Raw genomic sequence first — 17,294 nt, 5'->3', positions numbered from 1 at the left:
GTGTTGGTGGAGAATGTTAAAATGTGAGTTTTGCTGACTCACAAAAATACATCACTTTTAGACTCTTTTTTTTTTTTTTTTCCACTGCCGTCGTGACTTGTACAGAGCGAAACTCCCACAGTCGAGCAAAGGCTACTAAAAGTTCTAAAAGCTGAGGATGCTTTGAATTTGCCCTTCAGGGAAGTTTTTAATCTGCTGAGAGGGATGGCAGAGTGGTGTGACTTCTCCTGTTTCACATTGGCACCACAAGGACAGAACGTAGGGTGGTATGACCTGGGCATTGCATGGCCCAGCCACAGAGCTCCAGAAGAAACCTCTGAGGTTTCACTGATGAGATATGGCTGGAGCAAGATGTTACTAAAAACAGACTGTCCAGCATCACAGACAAATAAAATAAAAAAAAAAAGATTTAAAAAAGGGGTTAATTATTAATTGTGGGGGAAATAAGAAATCTTCATGAGAATCCCAGGAACTCCCAGCTCAAACTTGCGTCAGTTCTGTCACAGAACTGTGAGAGGTGAGTCAGTTCACCTGCCTTGGCAGGCTGGAGAGGATATCCAGGAGGAACTAATGACAAAACCTGGCAAGGTAACAGCTGACTTGACCTTCTTAAACTAGATTCAGTTATAAAGCATCTGTCATGTGAACTTCCAAGCTCTAAATCCTCACCTGACTTTGCCCCCTTGACACATAGCACTGCTAAAGGGAAGTGAGAAAGGTTGTGGTTGAAGTACTGCAGAGTTTGTCCCTTGTTAGTGCAGGAACTGTTGCATTAAAAGTGTTTCTGGCAGAGATGGGTCAGAATTCACCATCTTATCCTCAGCTTTCCTCAGAAAAGAATCAGATGTACGAGGGCAGAAAATGAAGTCACTGCCTGTCTCGTGACAGATGAGCTGCTGGGCAGAGTAAAGCTGGGTTAAAGATGTTCTTGGGAAGAACCCTCTGAGCAGGTGGGGTTTGTGGGCAGGTGAAAACTTGGGAATTTGGGAAGGGGAGCTTGTAGTAGTGAGTCATGACAGGCAGCTCTAGCAGACCCTTCTTTCATGTCTTTGAGGATATTGGAATGATCCTTGCAACAGATAAATGTTCTCACTGTGTTCCTTGGCTTTATCAGGGAGAAATAGATGATCCATCCAGCAGCCCCAGGTAATTGAATCCTGGTCATACCTACGTTTGCCAGAGAGAGAGATAATAAAGTGATCTGAGGAACACCACAGAAAATGCAATGATTGGAGATTTATTTGGACAGCCAGACTGTTTTGCAATTAAAGCAAATCAAGCTGAGAAGTTGAGATGATGAAAAGCATTTCCATTTTGTCAGTAAATGATCACTTGCATTGGAAGAGCTTTTCCTTGCTGCCTTTAATTCGGGTTGGTGCTAGGATAGCAAGGCAAGGGTCTTGTTTGGTTTTGTAGAACACTGTGTCTGTGTGACACTGCCAAAGTCCTTGATCTGGGGCTCCAAATGTCACCTTCACCTTGAACATGGCTTTGTCCAGCACCAGGGTTGGTCTGAAAGGAGGAGCTGCAGCTCAGCTGATTCAGCTGCAGGACTCTTACCCCTTCCTGGGGCTTTGCAAAATGTAAAGGAGGAAATGGAGTCACTTGTGTGTTAAATTAGCCCAGCTTGCAGCTTTTATTTGTGGCACAAGTGGGATTTGCTGGTGGGAGCAGACGGAAGCACTGCCTCGTTCAGAATCGTGCTGCTTCTCTGGGTGACTTCTCCTGCTGTGTTTGGTACCTCTGGAGTGGCCTCTGCTGGAACTGGGCCTTGGATTTGGCTGGAGGGAGCTGAAGGTGGGCAGCTCACAGCTGTAATCTCACCCTGCTGCTCCTTATCAGCGGCACAGGCTCTTCTGCATTGCAAAGATATTGCTGCCAGGCAACTCGTGAGAGTGGGAAGAGAATTCAGCCAGAGGTGTCAGTCATTCCTTGGAGAGGCTGAATCTTGCAGTCCCTGCTCCTGTGGTTTCAGAGACAGGCCTGTAAAAAGTAATAAATTATAATCTTTCAATAATACCTTTAAATAAAAAAAGGTTTAAAGAAACCTTCTGTAATAAACTATTGAGCCAGGTGATGTCTGTCCTAGCTCGTCCCGTGCCTTCTTGAGATGAAATTGTAGAGGAAAGGCTTTGATTAAAATATCCAGAATTGTTTCCTTTCCCTGCTTCCCTGTGCTGTCTGATGGTGCTTTGAGTGGTGGGGAGAGATGAGTGAGCAGTTCTGACACTGAATGGTCCAAGGCCAGCTTTAGGCTGTAAAGAAACTCAGAAAATTCTCATTGTCACCTGCTCTCTGTAGTCAGGAGCCAGAAAGAAGCACCTCTGCACCATCTTCAGTGAGTTATTTTAACCTGTTCTTTCCCTTTTCGGTTGGCTGAGTGCTGTAATTCACACAGGGATTCCTGCTTGGAATGCAGGAGCCTTTTGGACTTGCTTCTTGCATTTGAGAACCTGAAAGTGCACTGGTGTGGATTATTAAAATAAGTGAAACTTGAAAATTTGATTTAATCTCCAGACTGACAGAACTTAAATCAACTATGTAAAGAACCATTTTGAAAAATTAATATTAATAAGTTTAATGGGTTTTTACTGGGTTAGTGACGAAGCTACACAGACTTAAACAAAATTCTAACCTGAAGTGAGTTTTAAAATTTGCTCTTTGTTCCTTTTAAGTTTCAACTCATTTTCCTGTACTTTCCAAGTGACCTTTAGAGGAATTCTGTCCATCAGAGACATCCCAGGAGGGTTTGTTGTGGGGTGCTGTATCTATTTTTGATGAGATTTGTGATAGACATGGGGCAGTGATCTTAAAGAGGAAAAAAAGCCACCAAACCCCAGCTTTTAAAAGGTGATTAATATAATCAGGCTGGCAGTTGTGCCGGGGTTGGTGCTGGGAGCTGTTCAGCAGGATAACGCTGGGGTTTTTCCTGCCGGGCTGGCTGTGGAATGTGGAGCACGGCAGGTGCAGCAGGGTTGGCATCCTGCCCGTCCCGGATTCCCTGTGGCCGGCTGGAGAGGCTGGGATTGCCTCCTGCTGCAGCTCTTCCTGATGCCCTCTAGTGGTTTCCTGCAGGTGTCTGGAATGCTATATCCCTGCATCCCTGCATCCCTGCATCCCTGCATCCCTGCATCCCTGCATCCCTGCATCCCTGCATCCCTCCATCCCTCCATCCCTCCATCCCTCCATCCCTCCATCCCTCCATCCCTGCATCCCTGCATCCCTGCATCCCTGCATCCCTGCATCCCTGCATCCCTCCATCCCTGCATCCCTCCATCCCTCCATCCCTGCATCCCTCCATCCCTGCATCCCTCCATCCCTGCATCCCTCCATCCCTGCATCCCTGCATCCCTGCATCCCTCCATCCCTGCATCCCTCCATCCCTGCATCCCTCCATCCCTGCATCCCTCCATCCCTCCATCCCTCCATCCCTCCATCCCTCCATCCCTCCCTCACCTTTTTCCCAAAACCATGAGGTGCTTCCTTGTGGTGCAGGAAGAGATGAAGTCACTTGCTAAGGGACATCCAGAAGAGGAAAAGGGGTTAAATATTATTATTTGTGTTGTAACTGTGTCCATGCAACTGATAAAAGTCAGTGCAGGGGGTTCCTGCTGGCTGTTTTCCACATTTTCTCGTGTTCTTTCCCTACTTCCAGGGTTTGGAGGATGAGCTGAGGTGTTAGAGAAGGACACTCGGGGATCAGTGGTGGTGGTGCTGCCGAGCTCTTTGCGGTGTCACCTTAGCCAGGGTTTGAAATTGGTGCATTTCAGAAACTTGACACTGAAGAGTGAAGCACATTGTGTTCACCCATCTGCTATTTCAGCTCCTTTCTTGGCTTTCCCTTGTGTTGTTCCCTGTTTAAATTCAAGATGCTCATCCTTCCTCCCAGACCTTCCACAAGGTACATCCCACCCTCCCACCTTCAGACGATCTGGTTCATCTTTCCCAGAGCTGTGCATCTCCAGAACTGCCCCAAACCAGGATATTTTGTCACCATCAGAGTATGAAATATTCCTTTAGCAGCACCAGGTGTCTCTGAGGGCCCAACACCTGACAGTGATAACTTCTATTCCACAGGGAAGCAGAGCAGGGCATCAAACCCCATCTCCAATTAGAGACCAGCCTTCCTCCTTCAGGCTGCATTAAGGAATATTAAGGCAGTTTTTGTCAAGAAAACCCTGGTAAGTGGCTCATCTTACCTTGAGAATTTTTTTAGAATCCTGCTCAGAGCATAGAGCAACCCAGGCTGCCACAGCTTAGACACAGAAAATTCTCCAAACCACATTCCTCCTGTGCTTCCCTTGCACTGGGAATCAGCACATCTCAAACTCTTTCTTTATAAATGAGAAGAGAGCCACCAAAGGAGAAAGGTTAGGTTTCTGAATATCTGGATTATTTCAGAGCTGCTGCAAACAGCTTTCTGTAGCATTTGCTATACTCTGAGAAGTGTTTCACAGGCTGAAGTTTATCTCTAAAATTGAATAATCCATAAAACAAACTCTCAGACCCAACAAACCTGCTGTTTGTCCTGCCACAATGAACATTTGCATCTGAGCTGCATTGCAAATGGATTTTATTCAAAATTAGGCTTGTGTGTGATGGTTTTTTTCTCTGACATATGGACTTGTACACGTAGTGGCCTTGTCTAGCAAGTGCTTGGCAGAGACTTCCTCCCTTTTTTTGTGTTTCCTGAATTGCTGACAGCTTTATGTGCAAAGGGGGTGTTGGACACCCACAGGTGGAGGGTGGATTCTGAACCAAAAAGCTGCCCAAGTGGCAAAATGTATGTGGTGATTTTTCCATCAGGAAGCTGATATCTGCCCAAAACTCTGCAGGATGAAGCAGGACAGCCCAACACACCCAGTGCAGGCAAGCAAAACATTCAGCTGATTCTCTGACTGATAACCCACAATTAATGATGTTGGAAGCTTTTTCTTTAGAATTCCTTCCTTTTGTCTAAACCAGCTTTCTGACTTGTTGTGCATTAATTAATGGGCACAAATTTCTCTTCCATTGAATTGAGTGAGTGCATCCCAGAGATAAATTTCTCTTGAATGAGAAAAGAAAAATAATGGATGATGGTGCTGGTGACAGATACTCATCTCTCTGACAGTCCTGGGCACAGTGATAAAGTGAACAAACATTCTTTTGTTCTGTTTTAAAATGAGTGGAATGACTCCACTGCTGCCCACTGCCTGTGATGCTGATGAACATGAACTCATCATTCTGAAAACCAGAGGCACAGCCCAAATTCATCCTCATGCCTTTGTTCTGCAGCAGAACAAATGTACTGTTAGCTGGTAATTGTCTTTTAATTCAAATGTAGTTGTCATTAGGACATGAAAAATCCAAGGGTTTGGGTTTTGCGTTGCTGGGAGCCACTATATACATTTCAAAATTATATTTAGGACAGAAATTGGTCCTTACAAGCTGCTGGCTGTGCTTGTAGGGTATCAAAATGCATTTCCTGTAGGTTTTCCCTCCTCTCCCACACTTTGATGAGGACAGACCTCTTGGTAGACAATGCTCATGTGATCAGACTGTATGAAAGTGGTGTCTTGATAAATTATAGCTGCAATAGCTAAGCTTATCTGAAGTTTTTATTCAAGGCATTTTCTTAGCAAGGCTTCCCACCACGATCTTGGCTCACAAATCTTTATTCTTTGCTCTGCCTGAAGCAGAGAGATCGAGTTTGCCTTCTCAGCACAGCCCTGAGAACAGGAATTGCAGTTCCTCTGATATCATCTCGCCTGAATTTTTTTTTTTTGTCTGCTTTTAAAAGGTCAAATGTTTTTTGCTGATGTTCAGTGTGTTATGAGGTCAAATAAATGAATGTTCATGAACTGCTTTTGCAGAAAGCTGTGTGCAGCAGATAATTCCTGTGTGTGTTCATTGCTCTGTCAGATAAATGCAGCTGTAGTATTTCCTGGTTTATTCATTGTTCTGAAGCATTGATGCTTAGCAGGTCTGGACAGAGGGGTCAGCAAACAACAAATTAAGGGATTGCTGTGATACTAATCTGGTTGGGGTTTATTTATGTCTCCTGGGCTCTGGGGGTGCCTGTGGATTGCCTTCTCCAGCTGATCAGGAAAGTTTGGCATGGCAGGATGGAAGTGCTAAAAGTGGTGATTGATTATTTTACTGATCCATGCTGAAATGAAGGTGAGAGGGGATTGCACCAAATCAAGTTTAAGGTTTAGATACAGTCTGGATTCTCATTCAGGAATCAGGTGAAGTGATTGCCAGTCCTTCCTCGTGCCTTCCTCCAGGTGCTCTGTCCAGGGGAATCTCCAGACAGTGCCTTGGGATCCAGTTCTATTTGGCCCCAGGACAGGCACATTTGGTCTCTTGTTTCCCTGCACTTGGAGGCTCACAGCTTCCAGGTTCTGGGATAAAGCACATCAGCTGTTTCATCAGGGCCCTGGAAATTTGGGACGGTTTTGTATCAGCAGAAAATGGATTCTGCTTTGGTTTCCGTCTGATTTGCCCTGGTGCAAATTTAGGCTGCAGTCCTTGAGTGCTTCTCACTGTGGATGGGAAAACAATGCTGACTAATGCAAAATTCAGTTCTGACAAAATTCTGGTGCACACAGAAAACTGGGGCAGGATACAGGTGAAGACTGATTTATTTTCCTTCTCTGACAAGTGTAAAAGGCAAATTTTGCTAAAATCCAGAGCTGCAGCTGTGGAGCAAACAGTGCCCAGTCCTTAGCAACTGACCAGGTGAATTCCTGACAAAACCCCATTTGGACTGGACAAGAGAGGGGTGAATTCCTCACAAGCTGGAAAATAAACCCTTCTGTGTCAGGATGGGTCCTGCTTAGCTGTGGCTGTAACTTTAATTGGAAAAGGTTAATCTGATCTGTTGGTATTTGCAAAAAGCTTTAGGAATGAGCACTGCTGGGGAAGTGCTGACTGTTATGATCATGATAGATATGCTTTATCAGCAGTTTGCCTGATGAGCAAGATGCCTTTTTCCCATTTGACTGTGAGGGACCTGCCTCCTGGAGAGCAGAAGAAAAATATTTCAGAAAAAAAGGGGAAAAAATTTGGTATCCTGTTGTTTACTGGATTCTGCCTCCTGTTGAGCACTGTGTGGGGTCATGGTCCCTCTGTCTGGTACCAGGAGTATTTATTTACAGGAGCAGGGAGTGACAGGACAATGGGAATGACTTCACCCTGATAGAGAAGAGGTTTAGGGTAGGTATCACCAAAAAATCCTTCCCTGTGAGAGTGGTGAGACCCTGGCACAGGGTAACCAGAGCAGCTGTGGCTGCCCCTGGATCCCTGGATGTGTCCAAGGCCAGGCTGGACAGAGCTCTGAACACCCTGGGACAGTGGAAGGTGTCCCTGCCCATGGCTTGGATACCTTGAATCTGCTTTGTCAACCATGACAAGGCTTGGGGAAAGTGCTGGAGGCAAGTTTTTCATGGATGCCTAAGATGTTATTCCTTGTTTTCTTTATTTTGGGGGTTAGTGGTGGTGTTCCATGTTTGACACACAAAGTGCAGGCTCAGAACTGAGCAGTCACATGTTTTATAGAGAGGAAAATCCTCCTGGGAGGAGCAGGCAGAGTTCATGATTAATTTGTAGAGCGTGCATGCACGCCATGGATCCAGGAGGGAGGGGAGCTGTTTCCTTTATGCTTTTCCATCCTCAAAAGGAACACTTGTAGCTGGTAAGACTTTTATAGGTGTGGGATCTGAAAACTCCCATTTCTGCCAACAAAAAGAGACCCAGACTTGAGCTGCCTTGCAGGTGCTGTCAGATGATGTCAGAGTGTAAAATGGTTTTTTCCATCCTGAATAAGGTTTTTAACTGTCTCTTGCTATCAGGAGTAGTCTTCAGAGGCTGTGCCTTGCTTTGGCTGCTGTCAGATGTTTAGATAAAAAAAAATAAAATACTCAAGTGCAGTTTATAGAGTAGCTTCTACCTTCAGAGCTTGTAGGGAGTTATAAAGGAGAGTGTAATGAAGGAATCCTGCATTTCCCATGTGGAAAGTAGGGCACAATGGAGAGAAAAACTGGTTTGGTGACTCATGGCCTTACCTGGTGGCCCAGAAAACCCAGGTCCAGCTCTCATTTTTCCCTTGGGCTTCTGGGGTGTCACAGCAGTGAGTCAGCCAGGGGACAGCAGGGGACTCCCCACTTTCTCCCTGGCTGGCAGAGCCCAGGGTGGTGCTGAGTTCCCCAGAGGGGTTTGGGAAACCAGGCTGGTGGGAATTATTGTCACACCTCTGCAGTCGTTTCCAGAGCTGGAAGAATGGGTGGAGATGACAGCAGGAAGGTGTGAGGGCAGCCAGCAAATGAATAAATATCTCTGCTCCTTTTCTAATCCCCAGGCATCACTCCTGGCTCCTGCTCCTGAATCCAACCCTAAATCCCCCTGTGGGCTGGGACAGCGCTGTCACCTCTGTGAGCTGAGTGTTCTGCCTATTTTCCACCGCAGGTTTCTGTGAAATCCCCTGCTTCCTCTGCCCAAATCTCTTCCTCTGGAGCATCACCAGCGTGTGGAGCCTGCCCCACACACCCATCCCCTGCCAAACCACGGCCTTTACCTGCGTGTTCCGGTGTTTCCCGTGCGACCCGTCCTGCGGGAGCGCCTCCTGGGCCACCCCGGAGTTCAGCCAGCGCTCAGTGGCTCCAATGGTGAAGATGACAAGGTCCAAGACTTTCCAGGCATATCTGCCTTCGTGCCACAGGACCTACAGCTGCATTCACTGCAGGGCTCACCTGGCCAACCATGATGAGCTCATTTCCAAGGTAGGTGCTCCCAGGAGCAGACGGTACCCTCACGCTGCACGTCAGTGGCTGTGGAAGTGCTTGGTCTTATCCAGCTGCCTTTTTCCTTGGAAAATGGGCTCTCAGCCCAAAAGATCTATTTGTGAGCTGGTGGTTTTGTTTTAACTGCTTGGGGTCTTCACTATTCTCACAAGTGCAGGGGCTGGTACTGATCTCTTCCCTCTGGTGACCAGGGAGTGGCTGGAGCTGAGTCAGGGGAGGTTTAGGTTGGATATCAGGAGAAGGTTTTCACCCTGGGGGTGGTTGTGCACTGGAAAGAGGCTCCCCAGGGTTTGATCACAGCACCAAACCTGTCTGAATTCAAGCATTTGGACAAAGCTCTCAGGCACAGGGTAGGATTGTTGGGGTGTCCTGTGCTGGAGTTGGACTCACTGATACTGATGAGTCCCTTCCAACTCTTGAGGGGTGTCAGGATAAGCTAAATTAAAAGCTCTCAGAGCCAGTAAGTGTTTTGATGCAGAAGAAGGAGCAGGCCAGTAAGAAGATCTTGTTCTGAAGTGGAAAAACTAAACTTTCCCAGTGTCTGCTGGAGCCTGCAGTGCCTGGCTGTGGTCAGGCATCGAGTTCCCAGGTCTCGGCTGCCTTGGAATAACTGTTCCGTAAAGTTTATTCAGCTTATAAAATCTGTGTTCAGAAAAAACAGGCACAGCCAGAGATTTATGAGCTGAATTGAGTGGAAAGGGTGCTGTGAGCTCTGTGTGTGCAGCTTGAATAGTTCAGCTTCTTGGAGCAGCCTGGAAAGGCTGGGATCACTAGGGACAGAGGAGCTGTGCCCCTTGCAAAGGGGTTTGAGGTGTAAATGTAGCAGCATCTGTGCCCTGGAGGTGAAATTGCTTCACTTTTTGGGCCAGCTGGGTGACTCCAGGCTCCTGTGCCCAGTTGAGATGGGGGAGTGACTCCCTGGATTTTTATTTGGTGCCCTGGATTTTGTGTTGGGACACAGAAGGTGCTTAACTAGATGAGGAAAGAGGCTTGTTTTACTTGCTGTTTTTACAGTAGATTAGAGTTTCTGCTCTGCTTTTGTTTTTTGACACAGCTGGTCCCCAGCCAAGGGGAAAAACAAGGCTGTACACTCCCAGTGCTTTCACCTTTGATGCTTCCTTCCCCTCCTTGTTCCATGTCCATGCTCCAATGCAGCCAGCTTTGCAGGTTAAGTGGCTTCCAGCAGGGCAATGCCAGTGCTGCCAACTGCTTGGAATTTGAGCTTCTAGCCCAAGGCAGGCAGAAACTGCCCAGGAATGCTGACTGCTAAAATATGGACAGGAGAGGGAAAGGAGGGAAGCACAATGTGACTTTTGGAAGTGTTAACTCCAGTGTGCTCTGGAATCTGCTCCTTCTGAAGTTCGTTCTAGACCAAGGTGTAAATTAATATTTGGGACCACATTGATGGTGGAGCCACTAGCAGGTCATGGAATTTGAATGCAATGAGTTTGGGGTTTCAGGGTTTGTTTCTCAGGGTTGTAAACATGAATAAAAACACATTCTTTGTATAATTGGAAACCTTATAAAAGTAGTTGTGCAATCATGGCTTGTACAAGTGGCTGTTAGACAGAACAGAAGGGCAGTCCCTGCCTCAAGGGGCTTCCAAATGTGGAGGAACTTTCCCAGGCAAACTTAAATAGTGGCTTTTTTATCTGTTTGAGTTCAGTTTGCAGAAGGCCTAGGGGAGATGTTTCAGTTCTTTCATCACAGCCTTATGTTCACATCCCTGAACGAGGCGCTGCAGTTGCTTGTTTTCCACATGAAAATGTGGCAGAGGAAAAGGGAGGAACGAGGATGGAAAAGGGAGTGGGAGATTCTGCAAAAGCAGGAGCATTCCTGAGGCTGTGCTGCAGCTTATCCTGAACCTGACTGTGCCACTGGGATCCCAAATGACACCATCCTTGGAAACATTCCCCACAAAACAGGCTTTTATGTAACAGCAGGGTGCTGGTGATTTGCCTCCATGAAAATAATTCCTCTGCTCCTTTTGCCCCGAGCTGTGCAGAGACCACACCAGAGCTGGGCTGCTCTGCACTCCAGGAGCTTTTAGCTCCTTTGGATGCTCACAAGTTGCAGCACTGGCTTGAGCTGTTGGATGAAACACAACTGGAGCTGAATCCCAGGATTGTTCTGTGTCAGCCCATACTTTCATTTCCTCTCCATCTCCCAAATCTCCCCTCTCAGCCCTTCAGCACCGCTGTTAACTTTGGCTTCAAAGTGTTTTGCCAGCACCAGGTATCCAAAACTCTTTGACAAATATGCCTTGGCAAGGCAGTTTTTGCTCCCTTCGCTACTTCAGGAAAACCTTGTGTTTTAAAAGGGGTAGAAGGTTTCTCAATAAACCATTGCTATTTAAAGAAAACAATCGATGCTGAGGCTTTTAAGAAAATCCAAAGCTGTTACATGAAGCCAGTTACCAAATGTTGCTTACTTGGCCTTTTATCTCCTGCTGCCTGAGGGAGAAAGTGGTTTAGTGTGTCTGATTTTGTAATAAGATCTAAATTGTAGGTTGGACTGTCTGGCCAAGAAAGGCCTTATTGACTTAGGAAATATGAAGGTGATCAGATAAATTGGGTGGAGTGAGTAGTTTTCCTTTCTGTGTTCCTTTGGTGTCTGGCTTAGCATGAGTGGAGGTTCTTGTTCCCTTGGAGCAATGCATCATTTAAAAGGCTGTGCCAAATTTAGTACATACTCTTGTTTCATTGCTTTTTCCAGTGCCTAAGTGGGCTGAGACTTTGGGAACTCAACCCTGCCCTGCAATAGATCCCTGTATGACCTTGAGGAAGTCACTGCATGTCTTTGTTCCTTCTTTTCCCCACCTGAAATGTTACTGCTTTTGTCCAGTCTGCTTGGAAGATTCTGGAGCAGGTCCTGTCAGCTCCTGCAAATTAGCACAGGGTGTCCCAATTCTCTTTGATTTTAATGTAAAAACAAAATCACCGTGCCAGGCAACCGTACTTAAAAAGTGTATTTCAATGCCAAAAAATAAGTGAAAGGTACTTCTTGTTACAGGCACAACATCCCATGGTTTTTAGAATGTTTAAGAAAAATATACATTCCATAATCAATGTCTCCAGGAAGGAGACACAGGAGTTTTTCTTGACAAATGTGCCTTTTACATCATTTTCTAGTGGGGCCTGAGGGGGAAAAGCCAACAAAATAGACATTTAACCAGGTAAAGTTAAACAAGTTTCTCAAGCTGGCAGGGGTGATGTTGATTTCTACCTACTCTGTGCTATTCCAACTCTTTCTGTTGGAATCCACATGTACTTGGTGCCCTTAAAGGAGGATGGGAACAGGAGCAGAAAGATCCAGGCCAAAGATGCCACTTGAGTGTCTTGGGTTCTGATTTTTTGTGTTATTTGAGCAGTAATTCAGCAGAAATGTCCCTGATTATGGAAATATGTGGAGAATGTCTTGTGGGCGTCCTGCAGTTTCTTTTTTTCAGTGAATTACTGTGATCCAAGTGCTAAACATTACTCAGTGATGTATCCTCTGAAGTTAGCCCGAGGCTTGCCGGGGAAGTTTAATGTTTTCCTTTGATGTCTGCATGGAACTTCTCTGAACATGAATGGGAAATTCTTCAGCACAAAAGGCTGCAGCTCCTCCAGCCATGAGAATTTAGGAAAAATCAGGACTCCTGTGTGCTTGGCTTTCTCATTTGGGGCTGGGTTGTTAATGAGGGAGCACTTAGAAGCTCTTTTTGATCTTCTCAGTCGGGAGTTGGGAGGTTTATCAGGAAAATTCCCTCCCAGTCCTTGTGGCCTCTGTCTTTCCTGGCTGCTGGAGCCTGAGCCTGGTGGTTCAGCAGCTCTTGGTGAGATTTATGGCTCGCTGAAAGCATCAAGCTTTGCTCCATGTTGCAACTGGAGGGTCTGAAAAGGATTTGAGGCTTTGGTGCTTCCACAGAAGCTGTGGATGAATTCAGCTGCTTGGGAGTATTTGATGCACCACATACAGGTGAAAGGAGCAGCATTGTTGGTTTTTTTGGTTTGGCTCTTTGCTTTTCTTTCTTTTTTCTTTCTTTCATGTGGACAAGGCAGTGTTTAATGTTCTTTAGGTTCTCAGGAACAAGCTGATATTTGTAGTTCACTTCACTTTGAAGATGTGAAGTTATTTGCTGGGTGGGAGCAACATGCACACAAGGTAAAACAATAGGTTTAAAATTACAACGTGGTAATCTTTAACCTGATGGAAAAAGAGGTGTTTAGTAAGTGTCCAAGACATGTCTGATGAAAATCCTGCATTTCCATCATAGGAAAAACCTGTGTATGAGGTGAGATGGGTATTCCCTTCTCAAGGCTAAACTTCTTATTTTTCATTAGAGAGATTTTAGTCTTGCTTTAAAGTCGATCTTGTTCTTTCCCAAGTATGAATTTAAGTTCCCAGTTCCACAGTAATGAGCTCTTAAGGCCAGGAGGAGCCATCACATCATCATGCCTGACCTCCTCTGGGGCATGGGCCAGTGGATTTCACCTGGATTGCAGCAATTCTTTCAGGAAAAGCATTTAGTCTCCATTTGAAGACTTCAAGAGGGGAGATTCACTGCTCCCTTTAGTAATTTTTTTCCAAGGGTTAATCATCCTTGCTATTAAAAATCAGAGACTTTGAATTTAGATTTGTCTCACTTGTGCTTCCCATCACTGGCCATTATTTTATTTCTTTTGCTAATAAAATACATCCCTAGTCCCTATTCTTCTCCCTGTAAAAAGTCTGCAGTAACCAAAGTCACTCCTGATCACTTTTTGGACAGACTAAACAAATTCAGCTCTGTGATGGTGCAATCTGATTTTTTCCAGTTTTGCCTAATTTTTGTGGTTCTCATCTACATTTTTAACATTTCAGTATCTTTTTTAGGGATGGAAACAGAGCTGGTCTCATTGTTGCAGCCTCAAGATGCAGCAGCATCTTTTCAGCTCATACATTTCATAATTGTATCAGTCTCACTGGCTTAGCACTGCACAGAAATCTTCTGTTCATTTATTTGCTGTGAGTTCTTCATGCACCAGATTTATCAATTTTATGCACATTTCTAGAAGCTGTCCAGTAGCTTTTTGGATCCTGCTTTCCAGCTCTTGTTCCCTAATGAATTTGCCACTTCCAGGCATTATTCAGAGCTTACTCTTAATTGCAAGTATTAGAGTTCAAGCAGTAAGTGATAAACAGCAAAGCAACTCCGGGAAAAGTCATTAAAGAGTTTTTTAGCTTCCCATTTCACTGCTGTGAACGTGAGGTGTAAGGCACCTTGTAATTCTTGGCTTCCATGAAGTTTAAAATTCAATGCAGGTCGAGAGGATTTCATAGCTCAGTAGAACAATGTGTCATCAAAGCTGTTCAATGGCCCTTTTCCTCCAGTGTTTCAGCAGGAGGTGCAGCCTTGATTCGACTTTTCCAGACAAATCCATCCCCAGAACCTTTTCCAGGGGGGTTGGTGTTTGCAGGGAGGAGGGCAGAGGGTCTGAGGTTGTTATTTGAATCCCTCAGCTCTGTGTTTGGGAGGGAATAAACAAACAACGACTGCCCTTTGCAGGGAAAAGTCAGGATGTGAAATCCGAGCTGGGTAATGAGAATTTGTGGTGTCCATTCCATAATGCAGACACTTAAATTAGATCCTTCTGTCCTGTGGAATGGCTTCCTCTGGGGTTTACCCTACAAGTGTTCCCTCAGATCCTGCTGTCCATAATGGGATTGAAGAGAGTCAGGATCAGGTTGTTTTATTTAGGCAGGATATGGTTGTTTAATAGAACAAGCCCAAGGTAATTTGTACCTCCTTGCATAATTGTGTTTATACAGCAATTAACTGCTGTGTGATTTTTAAGATATTTCATTCTGTTCCAAAAAAAGAAGGAAAAAGGTAATAAATCACAAGAGTTTAGAATTCCCTGTCAAGGAGAGGAACAGGGTAAAAATGGATTTTTCTAATCCATCACTTTCTTCAAGGAAACAGCTCTCCTTTCATCTGCTGCTTCCTCTGCCTTAGAATTGATGACCTGGGCATAAATAAAATATTGTTCCCATTTATTATCTAGGGAGCTGCCAGGGACGAAGGACAGTTGAATCATCAGGGTTTTTGCTGCAACTGCTGCAAATCCTGAGCAACTGGAGCTCAGAGCTGGTGAGGTCTGAGCCCTCCTGGGAGTTTCAGCTGTTGGCCCTTGCAGTTGGAAAAGGAGGGAAACCCAGCAGAATCCAGGGCTTGCTCCTGGGAGAAGCTGCCCTGGGAATTTCCCTTGCAGATGTGTGGTTTTAATCTGATTTATCGTTGTAAGAGCAGCTGAGGAACAACACAGAGCTCTGGTTTAATCTGTAATTTAATCACACAAAAATACGGGGGCGCAATGCAGGGGGGGCTTTTCCCACCTGCTGCCTTTGGGGAGAAGACTCTGAGGATTAATTTCTATTTTAGAGTAGCAGGAAATGCTGTCTGAGGGCTTCACATGTGCTTTAGGGGAGCTGCTGTGTCTGGCAGCCAGCAGCACATCCCTGCAGGAGTCTGTCCTCTGCAGTTTTCCTCATCCAGCAGGACTGGAATGGGCAAGGACTGAAGCTCAGGCAGACAAGGAAACTCTGCCCAGAGTCTCCTCTCTTAAAATGCACAACAGGAATCACAACTGGTCAGATAAGTAGCAAAAACAAAGGTAGAAACTGAGGCTGGATACCTGGAATTGGGAGATTTCCAATGATCCCTTCCAGCAGTGATTGCCATGGAGAAAATGAGTTTAAATCTGATTGCAGCTCAGCTCTGCAGACACATCCTCAGTAATAAAATAAATTTCAGTACCAAAACTTCGCTGACAAGACACAAATATTGAGAATTTAGGTGACGGATTAATAAATGAATGATAATCTTAATAAATGATTCAATTCTCATCCATGAGGTGTTTGGTGACTTCATCTCCCTGCAGTGGATTTCCCCAGGGACAGGGGGGAGCTGCTGCCCTGGACAGATCTGCTTTTGCTGAGAAGCAAATCTGCCCTCAGTGTCAGCATTGCTGCTATTATGGGCTGCATTAATGGCAAACAGTGCTCCACTGATACGTGGACACTCACTATTATGCTGCTAATTAAATAACTTGTTGCATTAGCAGTTTCCATCTTCCATCCCAGCTCTGTGTTTATCTCCAAAACCCATGCAGCAGCAATAATTAATGTGGAAATAAAGGGCTTTATTCTCCCCCTGCCACTGGTTTTTTTTAAATGACTGGATTGTTGGATGCTTTGAGCCTACAGGAAAACAGCAGCACTCAAAAGTGGGGGATAAAACCAACAGCAAAAATTACCTTTTTTATCCCTGTCTAAACAGCAGAGGCTTCATTGTCACCTTCTGTGGTTTTTCACAGTAAATAACAAAATTCTCTTTCATATGCCAAATGTAAATTTGGCTGCCAGAGGTGCCAAACTCAGCCCAGCTCCCAGCTCTGGGAATGCTGGTGCCATGGATCAGGGTTAAGCAGTGCCCAGGTTCCCTGCTCTCCTGGGATTCACAGTCACACACATCTCACATGCCTGAGAACAGGGATCTGCCTCCCAAAGCTGCTCTGCTTTTCTCTGCCCCTAAATAAATTGGAGTAATTGCTTTTAAAAGTAAACACTCCATCTGCTCTTTCTCCCCACAGTATTTCCATCCTTTTTCATCTTAAAGTCAAGTTTTGAAGCACAACAGCAGCAGCAACCAGAGACTGTGGAAATCACAAGAGAAGCTCCAAAATATTGTGTTTTATAGATGTAATAAATCTGATGTATTTTTTTTTTATTTGCCTTTAGTAGTTTGCGCCCTTAGCCATTTGCATTTTGAAATTTCACTTTGAAGTCTGTGAGCTGGAAACTCATTTAAAAATAAATAAGAACAGAGTCCAGGAGCCCAGGGCTTCAGGAAGGAGGGGGAATAGCACAGGGTTTGTGGTAACACAAGGAAAATTCAGTGCTGGGATTGAAGTGAGTCAGGACAGCCTGGCAGGCACGTGAGGGACAAGGGGACAGAGCAGTTTGCAACTGTTTTGTGAATTTTGACATTTTTATAGAGTTTGGCTCAGGATTTAGCTCAGCAGAGCAGTATCTTAATCTGTGTTAGAAATCCAAGTGCTCGAGGAAAAACCACCCCCTCGATTTCAGGCAATTTGTATTTCCCTGAGTGCTGCTCTTCATTAATTGCAGAGCTTCAGAAGAGACTCTTTCTCCCTTCCATAACTGCAATATAAAATTTCCCCTTTGAGAGAAATCCCCTGCCCTGCCCTCTGGGTATGGATTAATAACTGGGAATGGATCCTGACCCATTTAAATCCCTTCATGAAGCCCCTGTTGGTTTTCCATCTTCCTGGGCAGCAGTGACATTCCAGGGGTAATGCTGGATGTCCACTGTGGTTCATGATGCTTTAGTGGTTTTTGAGAATCTTGTGAAAATGAGACTTTTTCTTGGCTCCAGCACCTAGAAACATGAGAGGATGAGAGAATCTCCCTTTGAAAACCAAACCAAACCGGACCAAAAAAGTCCTTATTGAAAAGAATTTTAAA

General features: G+C 45.2%; 1 protein-coding gene across 7 annotated transcripts in view; it reads left to right on the top strand.

The window, feature by feature from the left end:
* The window catches only part of YPEL2 (yippee like 2), a 33,220-nt gene that overhangs the window by 3,295 nt on the left and 12,631 nt on the right, over positions 1-17,294 (top strand). For 4 of the 7 annotated variants that reach the window (XM_058854225.1, XM_058854221.1, XR_009279262.1 and 1 more), the window contains one exon: positions 8,449-8,762. In XM_058854225.1, the coding sequence (XP_058710208.1) occupies positions 8,646-8,762 (117 nt within the window). In that variant the 5' untranslated portion in view covers positions 8,449-8,645. Of the gene's footprint in view, positions 1-4,077; positions 4,182-8,341; positions 8,763-17,294 lie in introns of those variants that run through there. The other 3 variants (XM_058854224.1, XM_058854223.1, XM_058854222.1) reach the window with 3 other exon arrangements.

Source organism: Poecile atricapillus, chromosome 21, assembly GCF_030490865.1.
Source record: "Poecile atricapillus isolate bPoeAtr1 chromosome 21, bPoeAtr1.hap1, whole genome shotgun sequence".
Classification (NCBI taxonomy): domain Eukaryota; kingdom Metazoa; phylum Chordata; class Aves; order Passeriformes; family Paridae; genus Poecile; species Poecile atricapillus.
This window is presented reverse-complemented; position numbering and strand designations above follow the sequence as displayed.